This window comes from Sturnira hondurensis, unplaced genomic scaffold (genome assembly GCF_014824575.4).
Source record: "Sturnira hondurensis isolate 20B ecotype Veracruz unplaced genomic scaffold, ASM1482457v3 Scaffold0004136, whole genome shotgun sequence".
In the NCBI taxonomy this organism is placed as follows: domain Eukaryota; kingdom Metazoa; phylum Chordata; class Mammalia; order Chiroptera; family Phyllostomidae; genus Sturnira; species Sturnira hondurensis.
The window spans coordinates 13,317,961-13,334,052 of NW_028076767.1; the positions used below are offsets into that span (position 1 = coordinate 13,317,961).

Here is a 16,092-nt window from a genome sequence, read left to right on the forward strand (position 1 = left end):
AAGTTGGGGGCTGGGTGAAAAAGGTGAAGAGACTAAACAAACAAACAAACAAAACATCATCAACACAGACAAAAGTATGGTGATTAGCAAAGGGAAAAGGGGGTGTGGAGAATATGAAGGTAAAGTGGGGGATAAATGGTGATGGAAAGAGACTTGACTTGAGGTGGTGAATGCACAATACAACGCACTGGTGATATATTATAGAATTGTACACCTAACACCTATATAATTTTATTAACCACTGTCACCCCAAGAAACTCAATAAAAATAAAATGAAATATAAAATATCTCTCAGGTCCAAATTTCTCCTCCCCAATTTCAGGAACCATTGATCTCCCCACCCTTGAGGTATGTGTTGGAGAAGACGGAGGGGAAGTAATCGTCTCCTGTCTCAGGACCAATAAACACAAAGGCTTCTAAGAATTTCTTTATGGAAGCAATATTTTTAAGTACAAAAATGAAAAGAAAATCCCCAGAAAATCCCTTCAATGGACATTTCTGGTTTATAAAAGATAAGTGAAACTCAATGACACAGAGAACATCAAATGTTTGGACCGAAAGCCTTCCTGTGTTGACAGTGCACTGACCCACACATAGGAAAGCACCTCTACACACAAAGATACAGCTGTGATCCAGGACATGGCACCAAATTAGAAGAGTTTTATTATTCATCACACCATTGTATATACATTTTCCTCCCAAATAAGAAACAGTTTTATTTCAAAGTTTAAAATGTAGCTTCCAAAACTAATCCTCATGGTAAATTTGAAAAAAAAAAAAAGTTCTCGCAAATGAACATGATTTTGATCCTTGATTAAAATATGTAGCCTGTACCAATCACCTCTCTCCTACAAAATGTATATTATAAATAAACTTTCAAAAAAGGTCTTGGATGTTTATTGCACATCATACAGAATGTTTGCCCCAGTCTGAAAGGCTTTCAGCCTCCAATGAATTAGCTGTTGGAAATCTTCACTCAGATTGGTGTGAAAACAACACTGCAGATATTAGCACATGCAGGATCGTATATGACGCTTATCAGAGACAGAAAATATAATCTTACTGGACTGTTTCTGTCATTTTTTTCTAAAATAAGAATGACTCCATTTTCTAAGGAATTACAAGAGATCTAAACAAGTCAAAAGTACTGTTCAGATGTCAACTTTCTCTTTTCAAATGGGCACGTGGAGGCATTTTACCCAGGCGGGTGTTTCCACTTCCAAGGACCAGCCCTCTGTGAAGTCCACGTTGTCAAAGCCACACTGCGGAGTCCCTAACCACGCTGCCCATCACAACAGTGACTGTTTTGGTCTTGACACCCTCAAACTCTTGGCCCTAGCAAAGGCAGCACAAACCAGCCAGACGCCATGACCTTAAAAACAATTACAAAACAAATCCTAATAACTTTTCATACTGTCTAGCACAGTGCCTAGCACAGAGCAGGCATTCAATAAATACTGGATGAGTGAATGCACTATCTTTTAAGACTGTTTCCTACACTTAGATGTATTAATGACTTGTGAGTAATATGTTAATTTAGGGTACATGCGCTAACATGACGACTAAACAAAGAACATGTAATGACATGGCATGGACACTGTTAGTGTCTACAATCCTTTCTCAGGACTGTGCACAGAATGTGCATTTCAAGGGTTAAAACTATTCCAATAATAAAAATTGGTTAGTCAAATATTTTTATTTTGCCAAGGGACTCTAATGGGATTAGCCCTTGACAATTCCCAAACATACAATGAATCCCAAACAGAACAAAACCAAACCAAATTGCACTATTACAAAGAAACAAGTCCATGAAGGCAGAGAGGAGCGAGGCACCGGTTAAGGAACAGCGACTTCCAGGAGACGGTTGTTTTTTCGTTTGCACGTTGGGACACTCCCATTTTTCTGGCTGCCCTGAATAAACTTCACACACACTTTGTCCTGTCTGAATTGCACCAGAAACCTAGGAGAAAAGAGCAAGACAAATGAACGTACACGCAGAACAGCTGATGATTACACACCACCTAGCTTCTGTTTGTTGTGCACAGAGTACTGCCCCTCTGCCCGGGCACTTCTCTGTCCCCGGATCACACCATCAGGTGTTTCACATCAGTCATCATTTAGCCTTCAGTCATCTGAAATTCATCAGCTCCCCACATTCCTGTCAGGTAAGAAGGGCTAAGAATACTTGTTCCTATGTTTCAAATGGAAGATCAACATGCTATTTTTCCATTTTTCTCCATTTCTGCAGAGCAAAAATATAAACTGGGGAAGGGGTTCTATTAAATCACCAACAAAATGAGAAAATAAAATAAAGAGTCTCAGAAAAAGAAACGGTTTGGGGTGCCTACAGACCATGGTTTCTAAACTTTGGTTATTCACATATGCCCTACACAATTCTGGTCATATCTTCACATTATGCTAACAGTTACTTCTAGCCTAAATAAATATATTCTTGAAAGCAGTGGTGTCCTACAGAATGACACTGATAAAATCACAAGTTTGATGTGCCACTTACATTTCTAACACCCATTTAAAATACATTTAAATGATAAAATTTTGAACAGTCCACAGTGCACACGGGAAGCCGCTTCCTGTCCCACCGGTGGTGCAGGGCACACCGCTGAAAACAGTGTTCAGTCCACATCTTCCCTCTCGCAGGTCATCAAGGGTCAAGCGCCTGTCCACACCTTCCTACACACACACACCACTGACTGCCCCAGACTGGGTGCTGTGAGGGACACCAGATGTGTAACATGAGGTCCCTGCCCTTGAAACGGCGTCACTGGGGATGTTTGAGAGCAACACGCTGGACCAGAACCTCATGGTTCCCACAGCCAAACCTGTGCTCCTTTCTCCCCACCCTCAGAATCAGGGTAACATCACCACGTTTACAGAACATTTCTCAGGGAACCTCCTCTGGTTTAGTGGAATATAATTACATGAGTTACTCTAACAACCACATGACGTCCCATGCTCGCTGCATCCATGGCAACAGCAAAAATGGAAACAGACTTTCTCTGCACACAGTAGTCTCAGTTTCAAGGTTTAAGCAGCCCACATTTGGCAAATGCCTACTGAAGTAAAATGCGACACATGAGCTTCTGATTCACCAGTTGTTTTAAAGCGATAGCACTTCTTAGCTTTTAAATGGGCTGTTTTTTCTCAACTTGAAAACACTGAAAAGAGCTATAGTTCTAAATTTGCCTCTCTGAGATGTGGCATGTACACTTTTATCTATGTGTGTCACAGAAAGAAACATCTCTCCTGCTTAACACAAATACACACATTTAAAAACTAAGTACTTTTACATTTTAATGTTCAAAGACCACTTGCAGTGTAACAAATGTATAGGGAGTTCTTTTCCCAATAATTTTAGCATGTAACTATCTCCACACTCATATTCCATGTTCATGATTCATGCTAGAAATAACAATATTTTTAGAAATACTACACCTCTTATTTGATGCCCTCAAAATACAACCATTTAGTTTGAGCAGTCTGGAAGTTTAAGAACTGGGAATGACAGCTGAGTCGATGAATTCAGCGCTCGCTCTAAGCGTGCGTCTTAAAAACCTTCAAAGGGATAAAGAGGGCTTTGACTCTGCCCCTGTAAACTGACATGCAGTTTATCCATAATGACTAGGGACACTGGCTTTGTTGGAAGACTGACTTCTGATTCTGAAAAGGCTCCATTGAGGAAGGTCTGGGCACTGAACCACATGCTGGTCATTATGCTAGAACGTATAGCTGGCAATAAAATGGACGGATGCCATTTAGGGCTGGAAACCATACATCATGAACACCCCTGCCCATGACTTTATACAATTTTGTTTAAAGTGAAGGTGCTTTCCAAACGATTATATAATCCCTGCTTTAGAATGCCCACAGGTTACGAAACCGGAGGCTACTTGGGAACATTGCCGTGTGGCGTCCGCGATGCCTGGGCAAGGGCCCACGGCTGCGGCCCAAGGCGGCGTCAGCTGTTTTATTTTTATGAGACCAGCCAATAATTACCAATCAGAGGAGGAACGGTGTTTTGGGCTACTGTAATGCTACTGAATGTTGTTTTCGTCCCGTGGCCACACAGCACATCACACTTACACATCCAGAACATCACACCATCTCTGGGACACGGCAGGGCCTGAAGCCCAGGGACAAACCTTCCCCATCAGTGTTCTGCAGGAGCCGCAAACACAAGCTGGGAGAGCCACTGGAGGGCTTCTGCGGCTGACTCCCTTTGAGGAACACGCTCTCCCCTGGAGCCCCTCAGGGGAGTCAGAGTCAGAGCTCGCAGCAAGGCTTCAGAGGCTCTGAGAAGGGCTACGGTCGAGACAGATTGTGCATCTGCACCAGAGAACATTTTCTTCATTATTAACATCTTGCAAAGGCAGGGTTCTCAGAACACCAGTTTGGGAAACGCTTAAAAGCAGCATCCTTTGTGGCCTGGTTGCTGGTCTGATTTTCTCTGTAAACACTCCCTGACTCGTCTAGCCGGCCACCTACGAGGCCTCGTCATCCCTCTACGGAGGAGCTTCTGCATCTGGAACACATACAATCTCTCACCACAGTGGGATTTGGCTGTCCTACCAAAACAGGAGCCCGGCATCCCAAGTTACGAAAAATTTCAACTCTAACCCATTCTATCAGATTAAAACTATAATTAACTGGAACCCAATTAGCTATTATCTTTTTTCCCTAATAGTTTTTGTTTCATGAGAAAAGACTCAATAAGAGAAAAGTTATTTAGTCCAAACTGCAATTTCCAATGCAGAGTACACGTAAGGCCAATCTCCCGCCCAATCTAAACACCATTCTTATTGTAGCATTAGAACAGACAATGAACTAAGGTTCTGTAAATCCTGACACATCAAGGAGAGTACGTTTGACTTCAAGGGGTAGGAATGGATGTGAATTTAGAAAGACTTTTCAAAAAAGTTAAAATAGAACAGGCTTGCAAAATCTCAACTGGAAAATAAAATCATTTCCTGAACAATCTGCTTATGCAAATTTTTACTATAAATGCAAAAAAGTACATACGCAACTAGTAAACAATTTGTTGAAAAGTAACAAAGTATCAAACAACATGGTAACTCGAATTCATTCAAACGACCTCATATTCACAGATTGAATAAATGGGGGGATGCGTGAAAACAATGTCTCTATAATCATAGCCATAATGTAAAGGAAACAATGCAAATCTCAAATGTATGCAGTCTTAGCACTATTAAACCCTTGTCAACATGGAATGCTCATTCTATAGTACTACTTATCGATACGTGACAATAAAGGCATCTCAAACACAACCCTACCCAGTCACCCGCAAACGTCTCTTTTCTCAGTGTCAAGACTATTGCGGTAAATGGTATCACCCTTTGGGTTCAGGCCCCAAAACTCACACCCAATCTGTTCATAAGGCCTCTCGTTTTCCTCCAAACTACATTTGGAATCTGACTACTTCTCACCAGCTCCCACTCATTCCCTCACGTAAGCCACATCATTCTTACCACAGACTGCTCAGAGAACCCGTACTTTTCCCTGCTTCCACTGTTGCCTCCCTACAGCTACTTTCCACACTGTAGCCAAAGCGATCTTTGAAAACACCAAGTCACGTCGTGGCACACCCTTGCTCAAAACCTACCAGGGCTTTCCATCATCCTCAGTAACATCTCAGATCCTCACCTCAGCTTTCAAGCTCCACACAGCCAGGCCCCTACCTCTCCCTAGGGTCTTTTCCAACCATTTGACATTGTCACAAAGTTGACTCCTGTCTCAGGGCCTTTGCACCTGCTGCCTCCCTGCCCCAGAAGGCATCTCCCAGAGTGTTGCCTGGTTTGCTCCCTAGATTCCAGTCTCAACACCAATATCACTAAAAAGACACCTTCCTGACCTCCACATTGAAAATAACACTCTCTGACTTTTAGCCTATTTCCCCCTCTCCATCAGCACTTGCCACACTAACTAAAGTCATGTCACCTATTTATTATTTTATTTGTGCCTATTTTTCCTTTCCACTAGGATGTCAGGTACATGAACGCAGAACCTTGGATATTTACTGCCCATACATCAACTAGAACAAAGGACAGACACATACTTGGTACTTAATAAGCTGTGGTTGTATAAACTAATGCGATCAGATGGCTTCACTAAAAAGCAACAAAGCTAAAAGTAAAAAGGTATATTGAAGTAATTCATGAACATACTCATCAGAAATTTCAATATTGAGCTTCTGTTTGGTTTGGCTGAGAGTTGTCCGATAGAGCTTGGTGGCCATTTCAATCAGGTGGTCACTGCTGAAGAGAAAGTCTCCTTTACTGGCTGCTTCAGAGCCCTGCGAGGACAAGCCAAGAGTCAGACTATCACAAGTAACGACAGCTTAGGAGGTACACGTTTACAGGCTTGGCTGAAAAAGTATTTACAGTCTCTTTAAAACATCAACTACTGGAGTCCACTCTTCCGAATAAACAAACAGTATTACAAAAGCAGTATTTCCTCCAGCTTGCTCAGAGCACTTTAGTAAGGCTACCTAAGCCCGGGCTACCCAGCGGTGTTCAATGGACCAGGAGCACCACTAGCATCACCTCGGAGCTCGGTAGAAAAGCAGGCCCGCAGGCCCCGCCACAGGCCCACTGAAGATGAACTCCCAGCAAGATCCCTGGGTGATCTGTTTAGATACTCAGGTTCGACAAGCACTGCCCTAACCTGCAACTCATTCTGAAAGAGCTGCTTAAAACACTCCTCGGTGATTTGGTTAAAAACAGAAGAATGATGACAATTCCAATAAATATCCCAGGCAGCGGCTCTCAACCTCGCCTGCGCAAGGGACTCACCTAGACAGCTTTTGAAAAACAGGATGCTCGTGCCCTGTTCCCACAAACTGATTTGGCTGAACTGGGGAGGTGGCCTGAGCATCCGTATTATTTTAATGTGTGATCAAGGTTCAGAATCACCATCTCAGGATTTGATTAGGCTCCCTTTAGGTTAAGATTCACAGTTGGGAAAACAGGCTGAACTTAGCTTATGGGATTTTCTTAAGTTTTTCATCAGCTGGGTAGGTGCACCATTCGCTAGACACGTGTCCCTGAATGTGATTACTATTTGCTGACATGTCTATTCAGTAACTGTTTACTAGGTGACAAGCACTATGTGAAGCACTTTACATTTAATCCTCATAATAACACTATGAAATAGGTACTATTATTCTCCCCACACTGAAGAGGAGAAAAATAAGGTAGGCACATGAAAGTTACACAGCTCAGCCGAGGTCACTGTAAAGTTAGAGAGACCAACTCCAGAGATTCAAGGCAGGAGGTACTGGGTAAGTTTAAAGCACAGAACATAAAAAAACCTTAAGGGCCAAATTATTAGGCAGTTGACTGTAGCTGCATTCTGTACTTAAAAACCCTAAAATTAAAGGTTACCCAGACATTTACTAAATTGGTATATAGATGAAATCACAGCAGAAAGCATAGTTTAAAACATCTTCATATTCCCATGCATTTATTCTCAAAATAATGCACATCACAGTGAGTGCAAACAAGAGCTATTCAGTGAAATCGTAACTCCAGTGAACAAGTCAGTAAGTGATTCATCTTACTCAGTTATTGAAAAACCAAGCCTGAGACTTTGCACAGGTGGGAATATAGCCAAAGTTTCCAAATCAGTAATCTTCAAGTAATAGGATTATTCAGTTTTGGAAAATTTTAAATCAATGGCTGAGAGACTGGACACATGCAGAAACCTTTCAGTCAAGTCAGCAGTTGAATTTCTACCTCTTTGAGGTGGATGGCGAAGAAGCCATCATTCTGGGAGCTCATTGAGACTTTGGTCACATCCACCAGGGGAACCTCTGACTTGATCTGTCCAGACTTCTGGTCAGCAAGCAGGAGATTGTTATTTGTTAGGAGAAAAATCCGGGATGTACTCTAGAACAAAAATAAAACAAAACAGATGAAAAAACAATGATCAAAATTACCCTCTACCACCCATGAATTTAATGCATTAGTTATCTTCAGAAGTACACATTTTATTCCACGCTGCATACCTATGTAAACCAAGAACACATTAAACATAGGTAATATATTCTAATTCACAAAAACTTCAGAAAAGAAGTAAAATTCCTCCTATCCTTAAAGGTGGGGAGAAATAACTCCCTCCATAATAATTCTGCTGGGAATGTGAAATACAAGTTTTAATAATCAGAAAACTAAAGATGACTGATCCCAACTGATAAACACTTCTTACAAGTCTTCGGGGTTAGCAGTTTTACCTTCCCATTTGCGCGGTTAATTTTGTTCACAACTTCGGCAATGATAATCTTTTCTTCAATGGCATCTTTGAGTTTCTTATACTTGGGGTTCTTACTGATTTCCAGGTAAGCCCCTTGGAATGGTTGGCCAACACTAAAAAAGAAAACAACAACAAAGAATAAAACCCTCACGTGACAAACAGTTTCAGATAAAGGTACTACTGGGAAAAGATAAGTCCGTTGATTTCAGTGTCTGACAGTTTCATAAAAAGTAAATTTATTTTATGTGTTTTATACATTATACTTGCATCTGTCCTAAATATAAGTTGAAAACAGAAGTAAAACCTATTTCAAACACATTTTTGATATGATCATAGCATTTGGTAAGCAGGACTTTGGTCAAAATCTTATCACATGGCACAATCAAAACAGAAACCATACCCATGAATGACAGCTGGGACCCAAGTGCGGGGTATCACATGAAGGAAGAGGCAATTCCTTCCAATCTGTTAATACAAAGTTAATAGCTGCCCACAAAGGACTTACTAATGCCTTAAACAATATGTAGCAATGGAACAAAGAATACAAATCATTACAATCACCTGATCCAAGAAAAATTTCATTTTCTTGCAGAAAGTAAGAAAATCAATAAGCCATCTGGGGAAGGCAACTACTTTAGAAGAAAACTATAGAACACAGACAGCATTATCATGGAATTCCAGCTCTCAACAGGCAACACATGAAAGAAAAATTGGGCCAGTCCTCCTAAGATATGCCTCTAAATGGAGAGATGTGACCTAGTAAATATTTAGAATCAGAGCAGTTTTCCTCCCAACTACTTCTTGCAAGAGGCATAATTGTGAGCACAGCACTAAGATAGCAATGTCCTAAAGATCTGGGGTGGAGTTTGGGTGGAGGGGCACTCTCAGGATTCTTCAAAGACACACACACACACACAACACAAGCACAAAAACAGAACAAAAAACCCCCGCAGCTTCATTTTGAGTTGTGAAGTTCTAGCAATGTGCAACTTGCAAATACAACTTTAAATGCTTGTGTGGCGGGTGGAGGAAGGGAGTAAGAAAAATCCATGTAGGTGGTCAGAGCTTCCCAGCTCCCAAGACAGAAAGGGCCCCCGACACCCAGGGGCTGGGCCTCACACGCGGTGGTGGGATGGTAAATTCCTCCTCTTGGGAGGCTGCAGGATGAGTGTGCCACCGGCCCTCCAAACTGATAAATGCCCCACCCCAAACACTTGGCTTGGTGTTAACATTTTTTGTTGTTGTTCATATTCGAATGTGTTTTTAATAGAAAGTGCGAAGAGCCTTTGAATTGATTTCTTCAAAAATGCATTTTTCTCCCTCCAGTGTCTGAATAGTCATCCACTGAGGATGTTAGTTAAGAAGGGTACTTTACATGTTAAAAATATATAAAGGAAATGTTAAATAAAATCAGTTTCCAGAGAAAGCACACAGACAAATCTCCTGTGGTAACATGCTGTGCGCAGGGAAGGCACATTGGGCGACTTCAGGCTCAGACACTGTGTTTGAAATGCCGCCTCAAGCATCCAAATCAGCTGACCAAGGAAGCTGTGTCTTTTAAAATATTTAAACCCAATGAATCTGGCAGCTTATGTTCTTCTAATCCTTTAAAAAGAAGAGGTTTCAAATGTATGTTGAAGACAGAGAATATAAACACACCATATGTAATAACGTGAATATACTTAGCATATGATGCATTTTTATTTCCAGGCCATTCTTTGGAAGAAACTAAAAGTTGTCATGAATTTGGCCTGAAATTGTACAATCTACTTTTTTTTGTATGAATCCCAGATGAAAAAGGGGTAAGAATTCTGTGGGGGAGATGATGAACTTGGGTGATATAAAAATCTTTGGACAGCCTTTACCAGGGACTTGACCTGGCAAACTTGTAACTGGGACTGCCTCTCCTACGGAGGATTTGGTGCCTGCGGGAAAGGAGCTGACTTTCTGCACAGGCTGCCAACATGACACCCAGCGAGTGAGCGGACCAAAGGCCTCCACAGACCAGGGCTCGAGCAATACTGGCAAATGGAAATGCTGGCTCACTCTGCATTTATCTTAAAAATGAGGTTCTGACCCAGCTTATTAAGTAAAGTAGGAAGACTGGAATAGTGATTACAGTATATGGCCAACAGGAGTTGGGCCAGTCTCAGAAAACTATGGAAAACTAACAGGAATTTACAATTTAAATTTATTTTAAGTAGGTTGGGTGTTCTGCGAAGCAAAAGGTCACTGGCTCTATTCCCAGTCTGGGCACGTGCCTGGGTTGTGGGTTTGGTCCTGGTGGGGGAGCATATGAGAGGCGACCAATCAATGGTTTTCTCACACATTGGTATTTCTTTCTCTATCTTTCTCCCTCTCTTCCTCTCTCTCTAAAAATACATAAATAAAGTCCTTTTTTTTTAAAAAAAAGGACTTTATTTATTTATCTTTAGAGGGGAAGGGAAGGAGAGAACGAGAGAAATATCAAAGTATGGTTGCCTCTCGTGAGTCCCCTGTTGGGAACTGGCCTACAACCCACGCATGTGCCCTGACTGGGAATCGAACTGTGATTGTGTGGTTCGCAGGCCCGTGCTCAATCCACTGAGCTACACCAGCCAGGGCAATAAAGTCCTTTTTTAAAGTGACTTCAAATTATTTAGTGAAGTGTTCGAGCTAATGCCAATGGAATAAGCCAACAATGAAAACCATTGCCCCAAAGTGTTTATGGTATTTAGATCTAAATGGTCACAAAATAATTCCTAAAGTTAAAAATCTCTCACGTATTACTGAAATCAAGCTCTACTTGAAAAGACTGACTTTTACGAATAAAGCAAAGCCATGATACCTAGATGGATATAAAGCCTTCTTGTCTTTGAAGAGTTCACTGGCCTCTAGTTTCTCTTCATAAATAAGTTTCTTCTGGTCTGTGAATTGGTCCCTGTATTTTTTACACTGTGAGACAGGAAAAAAAGAAGAAAAAGTAAGACATCGCTTATATAAATAAATCATCACTCATTCTTATATATAATAGCCAATTTAATAGCAGCAAGAGTAAATGTGTATGAAATATTCATTGAAAAGGCCAAAAGTGCCTGCTCTCTGTTGGTTTTACTGCTTTTAGGGTCCTGCCAGCATGGGCCTCCTGGGAGCACCGCTCCCTCTCACCAGGAGGTCAGCTGGGACACCCCTCGGTCCTGAGGCTGTCACGCCACATAGATTCACAGTGAGGACAGCACCAGACAGCACAAACCAGTGCACACACCCGCCACATTTACACATGCACGCAGTCACCCGACACAGAATTTTCACAAAGCAATACTCATCCTTTCTACATGTCGTGTACCCTATGCGTGTGCAGCCCTGTCACTGTTTCTGAAAGGCTTTCTGTGCCAGACTCAAAGCACCTCACACTGACATGCTGGGGAATCTCTCCAAACTGACCCACTAAGTCAGGGACCGGAACTCCGAATCCAGTTCCACGTGCTGTGCTGTACCAATCTTTACAGGACTCAGTGATGATGTCACTCGATTCCTATGTGGTTCTGGTAAGGAACAACCCCCATCACTGCACAGGAAAGTTTCCCAAAAGATGTATCTACCAATCATTCTTTTACGCAATACAGGCCTTTTGATCGAATGGTCTTCTCATATCTGATACCTATATATATTTAATTTAGGATTTCATTTATCAACTGAGTTACTGAAATGAAGTCAACATCTATATAAGTGCCCCATGGACACCACACCAGGCGACACCTAAACTACATGTTACACTCTCATGCACAAGTAGGTGAGCCAAAACAGAAGGCAACATCAAACAGACTTTCAGCTTCCCTTTACTTCAGATAAAGGGAAGCTTTTAAGCTCTTTATGTATTTGAGGGGACTTTGAAGTTCTAGTCCATCCAAATGTTTGTTCACAGGTATGCCTGTAGTCAAGAAATATTATAAAAGTGAGTTCATATGTTGATAATTTACAGGATTTAACTATATCATGTGAAACTGATCCAGTTTTATCATTTCTATCTCATGTAGTTATCGTTCCTTTAGATAGAGTGAAAAAACAAAATCTGAAGTACTTGCAAGCAAGTGGTACCTGAAAGGGAAAGACAATGCGGCCACACACACCCCTTCCCAACCACGAACCAGAGGAAACCAGGGACCCCTGGCTGCCCTGGGATTTCTCACAGAAAGCCAAGTATAGTCTGTGACTCAAAAATACCCAAGTCCTCAAATCATTCTCCTCCAGGCTAGAGGCAGAATGTGATAAAACCTCACTTCTATATAATACTTCTCAAACATTCAGAACAAATGATAAGGCTCCAAAAAATGGAGCAAGACATTTTTTTTTACCCTCCACAAGTGGAAAATCCTTTTTAGCTCTTTATGAGTAGAATCCAAAAATAGGTAAGGTCTTGAGGGCCAATTCTTGTCTATCGGTGATAAGGATGGCATCTTAGTTTTCATTTCTAAGAAGTATTTTTGCACCTGCAATGGATTTGACAGAAAATACAGGATAAGTAAAATGTCAGAAAACTCATTATTTCCCATAAACCAGACGCAAACAAAGCAGTGTTTAACGGGATTTAGTAAGTTTTGGTCTGTAAGACTTTGTAACTTCTCTGGAAAGTCTATTCCACTCCTTATACTTACTGGTTGTGGGAATCTGAACTCCACCAAATGGCTAAGACCAAAGAAAAACATGAACACTAATACTAACACTTTTCTAATAAAGATTTTATTTATTATTTTTAGACAGAGGGGAAGGGAGGAAGAAGGAGAGGGAGACATCAATGTGTGGTTGCGTCTTGTGCACCCTGTACTGGGGGATCTGGCCCACAACCCAGGCATGTGCCCTGACTGGGAATCAAGCTGGTGACCCTTTGGTTTGCAGGCCAGTGGTCCATCCACTGAGACATACCAGCCAGGGCTCTAATACTAATATTAATATGAACACTAACACCAGCTAATGCTAGAGAGCTGTACTAGTCATGTGTGGCTATTTAAATCTAAATGTTAAGTATTTATAAAATTAAATAAAATAAAAGTCCAGTTCATCAGCCATATGCATTTCAAGTGCTCAAGGGCCCTATGTGGTAGTCTATTCTACTGCACCGCAAAGACGTAAAACATTTTCATCATTCCAGAAAGTCCTATTGGCCAGCACTGCCTGCGCAGTACGTAAATACTTAACTGTGAGAGCTTTATATCATGATTCCATTTTAATCCTTACGACAACTCCACAAGCTTAGTACAATTATCCCCATTTCGCAGACAGTGAGAGGCTCACAGTAGCTAAGAGGCTCACTCAGTCACAGATCTAAGAGGCAGAGCAAGTTGCCTCCAGAGTGGGCACTACTCAGCACTACACACACTTCTCTGAAAGGCAGCTGCGGGGATTTTAGAGCTCATTCAGGCAGACCGGCACAGCCTTGCTCTCCTTCTCCCCACTCACTCATTTGTCAGCCTTGCCCTGAGGCAGCCCATGGCAGTTTAGTGGGGCAAGACCTCAGTATTCCCCAAACTCCCTTGTTGAAACGCTAACCCCCAATGGGACTGCTTTAGGCGATGGGGCCTTTTGGAGGTCATTTAGTTTAGATGAGGTCATAAGGGTAGAGCTTCCATGATGGGGTCAGTGCCCTTATTAAGAAAAGACTGTGAGCTGATTTCTCAAAAGAGATATTACAGGCAAGAAGGGGCTGGAAAGAAGTATTCCAAGTCATGAAATGCAAGGACCTACATCCAAGATTGCTCTATCCAGCAAAGTTTTCATTTAGAATGGAAGAGCAGATAAAGTGCTTCTCAGATAAGGTCAAGTTCAAGGAGTTCATCATCACCAAGCCTTTACTATATGAAATGTGAAAGGAACTTATCTAAGAAAAAGAAGATAAAAAAAGATGAACAGTGAAAGGATAGCAAACTCACAGTTATTAACAACCACACCTAAAACAAAAGCAAACTAAGAGGACAGCTAGATCAGGAGTGGAACCGCAGAAATGGAGATCACATGGAGGGTTAGCAACAGGGGAATGGGAGGAGAAGGGGAGAGAGGGTACAAAGAATAAGTAGCAGAGACAGTGGGGAGAAAACAGACAGGGGGAGGGCAAGAATAGTATGGGCAATGTAGAAGCTAAAGAACTTATGACACATGGACATGAACTAAAGGGGGAGAATATGGGTGGGGGGGTATGCAAGGTAGAGGGGAATGAAGGGGGGAAATGGGACAAATGTAATGGCATAATCAATACAATACATTATTTAAAAAAAAGAAAAGACAGGCAAGAGTTGCTTCATGGTCCCCCAAACTATGTTCTCTCTGTCCAATAAAAGTATTTTATTAAAAAAAAAAAAAAAAAAGAACAGCCCTGGCTGGTGTAGCTCAGCAGATTGAGCATGGGCCTTTGAAGCAAAGGGTCGTGGGTTTGATTCCCAGTCAGGGCACATGCCTGGGGTGCAGGCCAGGTCCCCATTAGGGGACACATGAGAGGCAACCACACGTTGATGTTTCTCTCCCACTCTTTCTCCTTTCCTCCCCCTGTCTAAATATAAATAAATAGAATATTTTTAAAAAAAAGAACAGCCCTAGCTGGCATAGCTCAGTGGATTGAGCACGGGCTGCAAACCAAAGTGTTGCCAGTTCGATTCCCAGTTAGGGCACATGCCTGGGTTTTGGGCCAGGTCCCCAGTGGGGACCCCACATGAGAGGTAACCACACATTGATGTTTCCCTCTCTTTCTCCCTCCCTTCCCCTCTGTCTAAAAATAAATAAATAAAAATCTTTTTAAAAAAGAACATTTTATTAATTATACATAGACCACAAATAACTCTTTCTAATACAATTCTGCCTGAATTTGAAGGGAGATGATAAAAAAGTCACAATCTCTCAGCATCACAGTTATGATTTAATTGCTGTCAAATTAGTCACACATTATCGCGTTGGTGCTGTTACTCATTAATCCAATAATGCTAACAAGCCACATATAAAATGCAAACTTACAATTCTCTGAATCGTAAACTCATAAATTTTCTTCCCAGCATTGGCTCTGAAGAATTTCCTGTACTCCCTGCGGACCTTTAAGAAGAAGCAGAACATGGGGGTGAGCATGAGGCCCGCAGATCACACACACAGATGACACACCTCCACTAAAAATGAAAATGAGGGGATGCGAACACCCCTAAGTGCCTCCCTGGATGCAGGAAACAACCAAACCCATACTGAGACTGAGGGTTTTACATCAAAGAATAAGACATCAAGAAATGTGAAGTGATACTACCAGCACATTTTGATATTTTCAATTCTTTCAACTAATTTTTCAGAAACCTGATGACTACGGTGAGAAACACTTCACTGCAAACTTGTCAGTTCAAAATACACTTCAAAAAAAAGGACATAAGGCAATTTTCACTTAAAAGGCCTGAACGGCTACATTGCAGTTTCCAAAAGCCTTGCCTGTGAAGACAGGACTTCAGCACCGAACAGTGAGGACTGAATGCTACTAAAATTAGACTTAATTAGATCTGAGCTACCGTTGTCTTCCATCCAAGTGCACTGATTTCTCTCTCACCCCTATTCCTACCCATCTTGCTACTGCACATGGTCACTGTACTTGACACGGTGTTATAGCTTTAGTTCACCTATTTCTTTCCTGCTACACTGTTGTATTCACATTGTACATGAATGTCTAACAAACTAACTGAGCAGAATGTTGAATGAGAGTTAAAATTTGAAATTGAGGGGAAAATACTTAAAATATTTATTACCATCCAGCTATAAACAGGAGAGTTCAAATTTAGCAAAATATTATCCTACTTGAATAATTCAGAG

General features: G+C 41.5%; 1 protein-coding gene across 8 annotated transcripts in view; it reads right to left on the reverse strand.

Annotated features, from left to right (window-relative positions):
- Positions 1 to 1,096: 1,096 nt before the first annotated feature.
- MYO1B (myosin IB) overlaps positions 1,097 to 16,092 on the reverse strand; it is a 167,540-nt gene continuing 152,544 nt past the window's right edge. For 6 of the 8 annotated variants that reach the window (XM_037043735.1, XM_037043740.1, XM_037043734.1 and 3 more), the window contains 7 exons: positions 15,265 to 15,339; positions 12,621 to 12,755; positions 11,114 to 11,220; positions 8,267 to 8,399; positions 7,770 to 7,922; positions 6,201 to 6,328; positions 1,097 to 1,960 (listed from right to left, as the gene is read on the reverse strand). In XM_037043735.1, the coding sequence (XP_036899630.1) occupies positions 1,837 to 1,960; positions 6,201 to 6,328; positions 7,770 to 7,922; positions 8,267 to 8,399; positions 11,114 to 11,220; positions 12,621 to 12,755; positions 15,265 to 15,339 (855 nt within the window). In that variant the 3' untranslated portion in view covers positions 1,097 to 1,836. The remainder of the gene's footprint in view (positions 1,961 to 6,200; positions 6,329 to 7,769; positions 7,923 to 8,266; positions 8,400 to 11,113; positions 11,221 to 12,620; positions 12,756 to 15,264; positions 15,340 to 16,092) is intronic. The other 2 variants (XM_037043737.1, XM_037043738.1) reach the window with 1 other exon arrangement.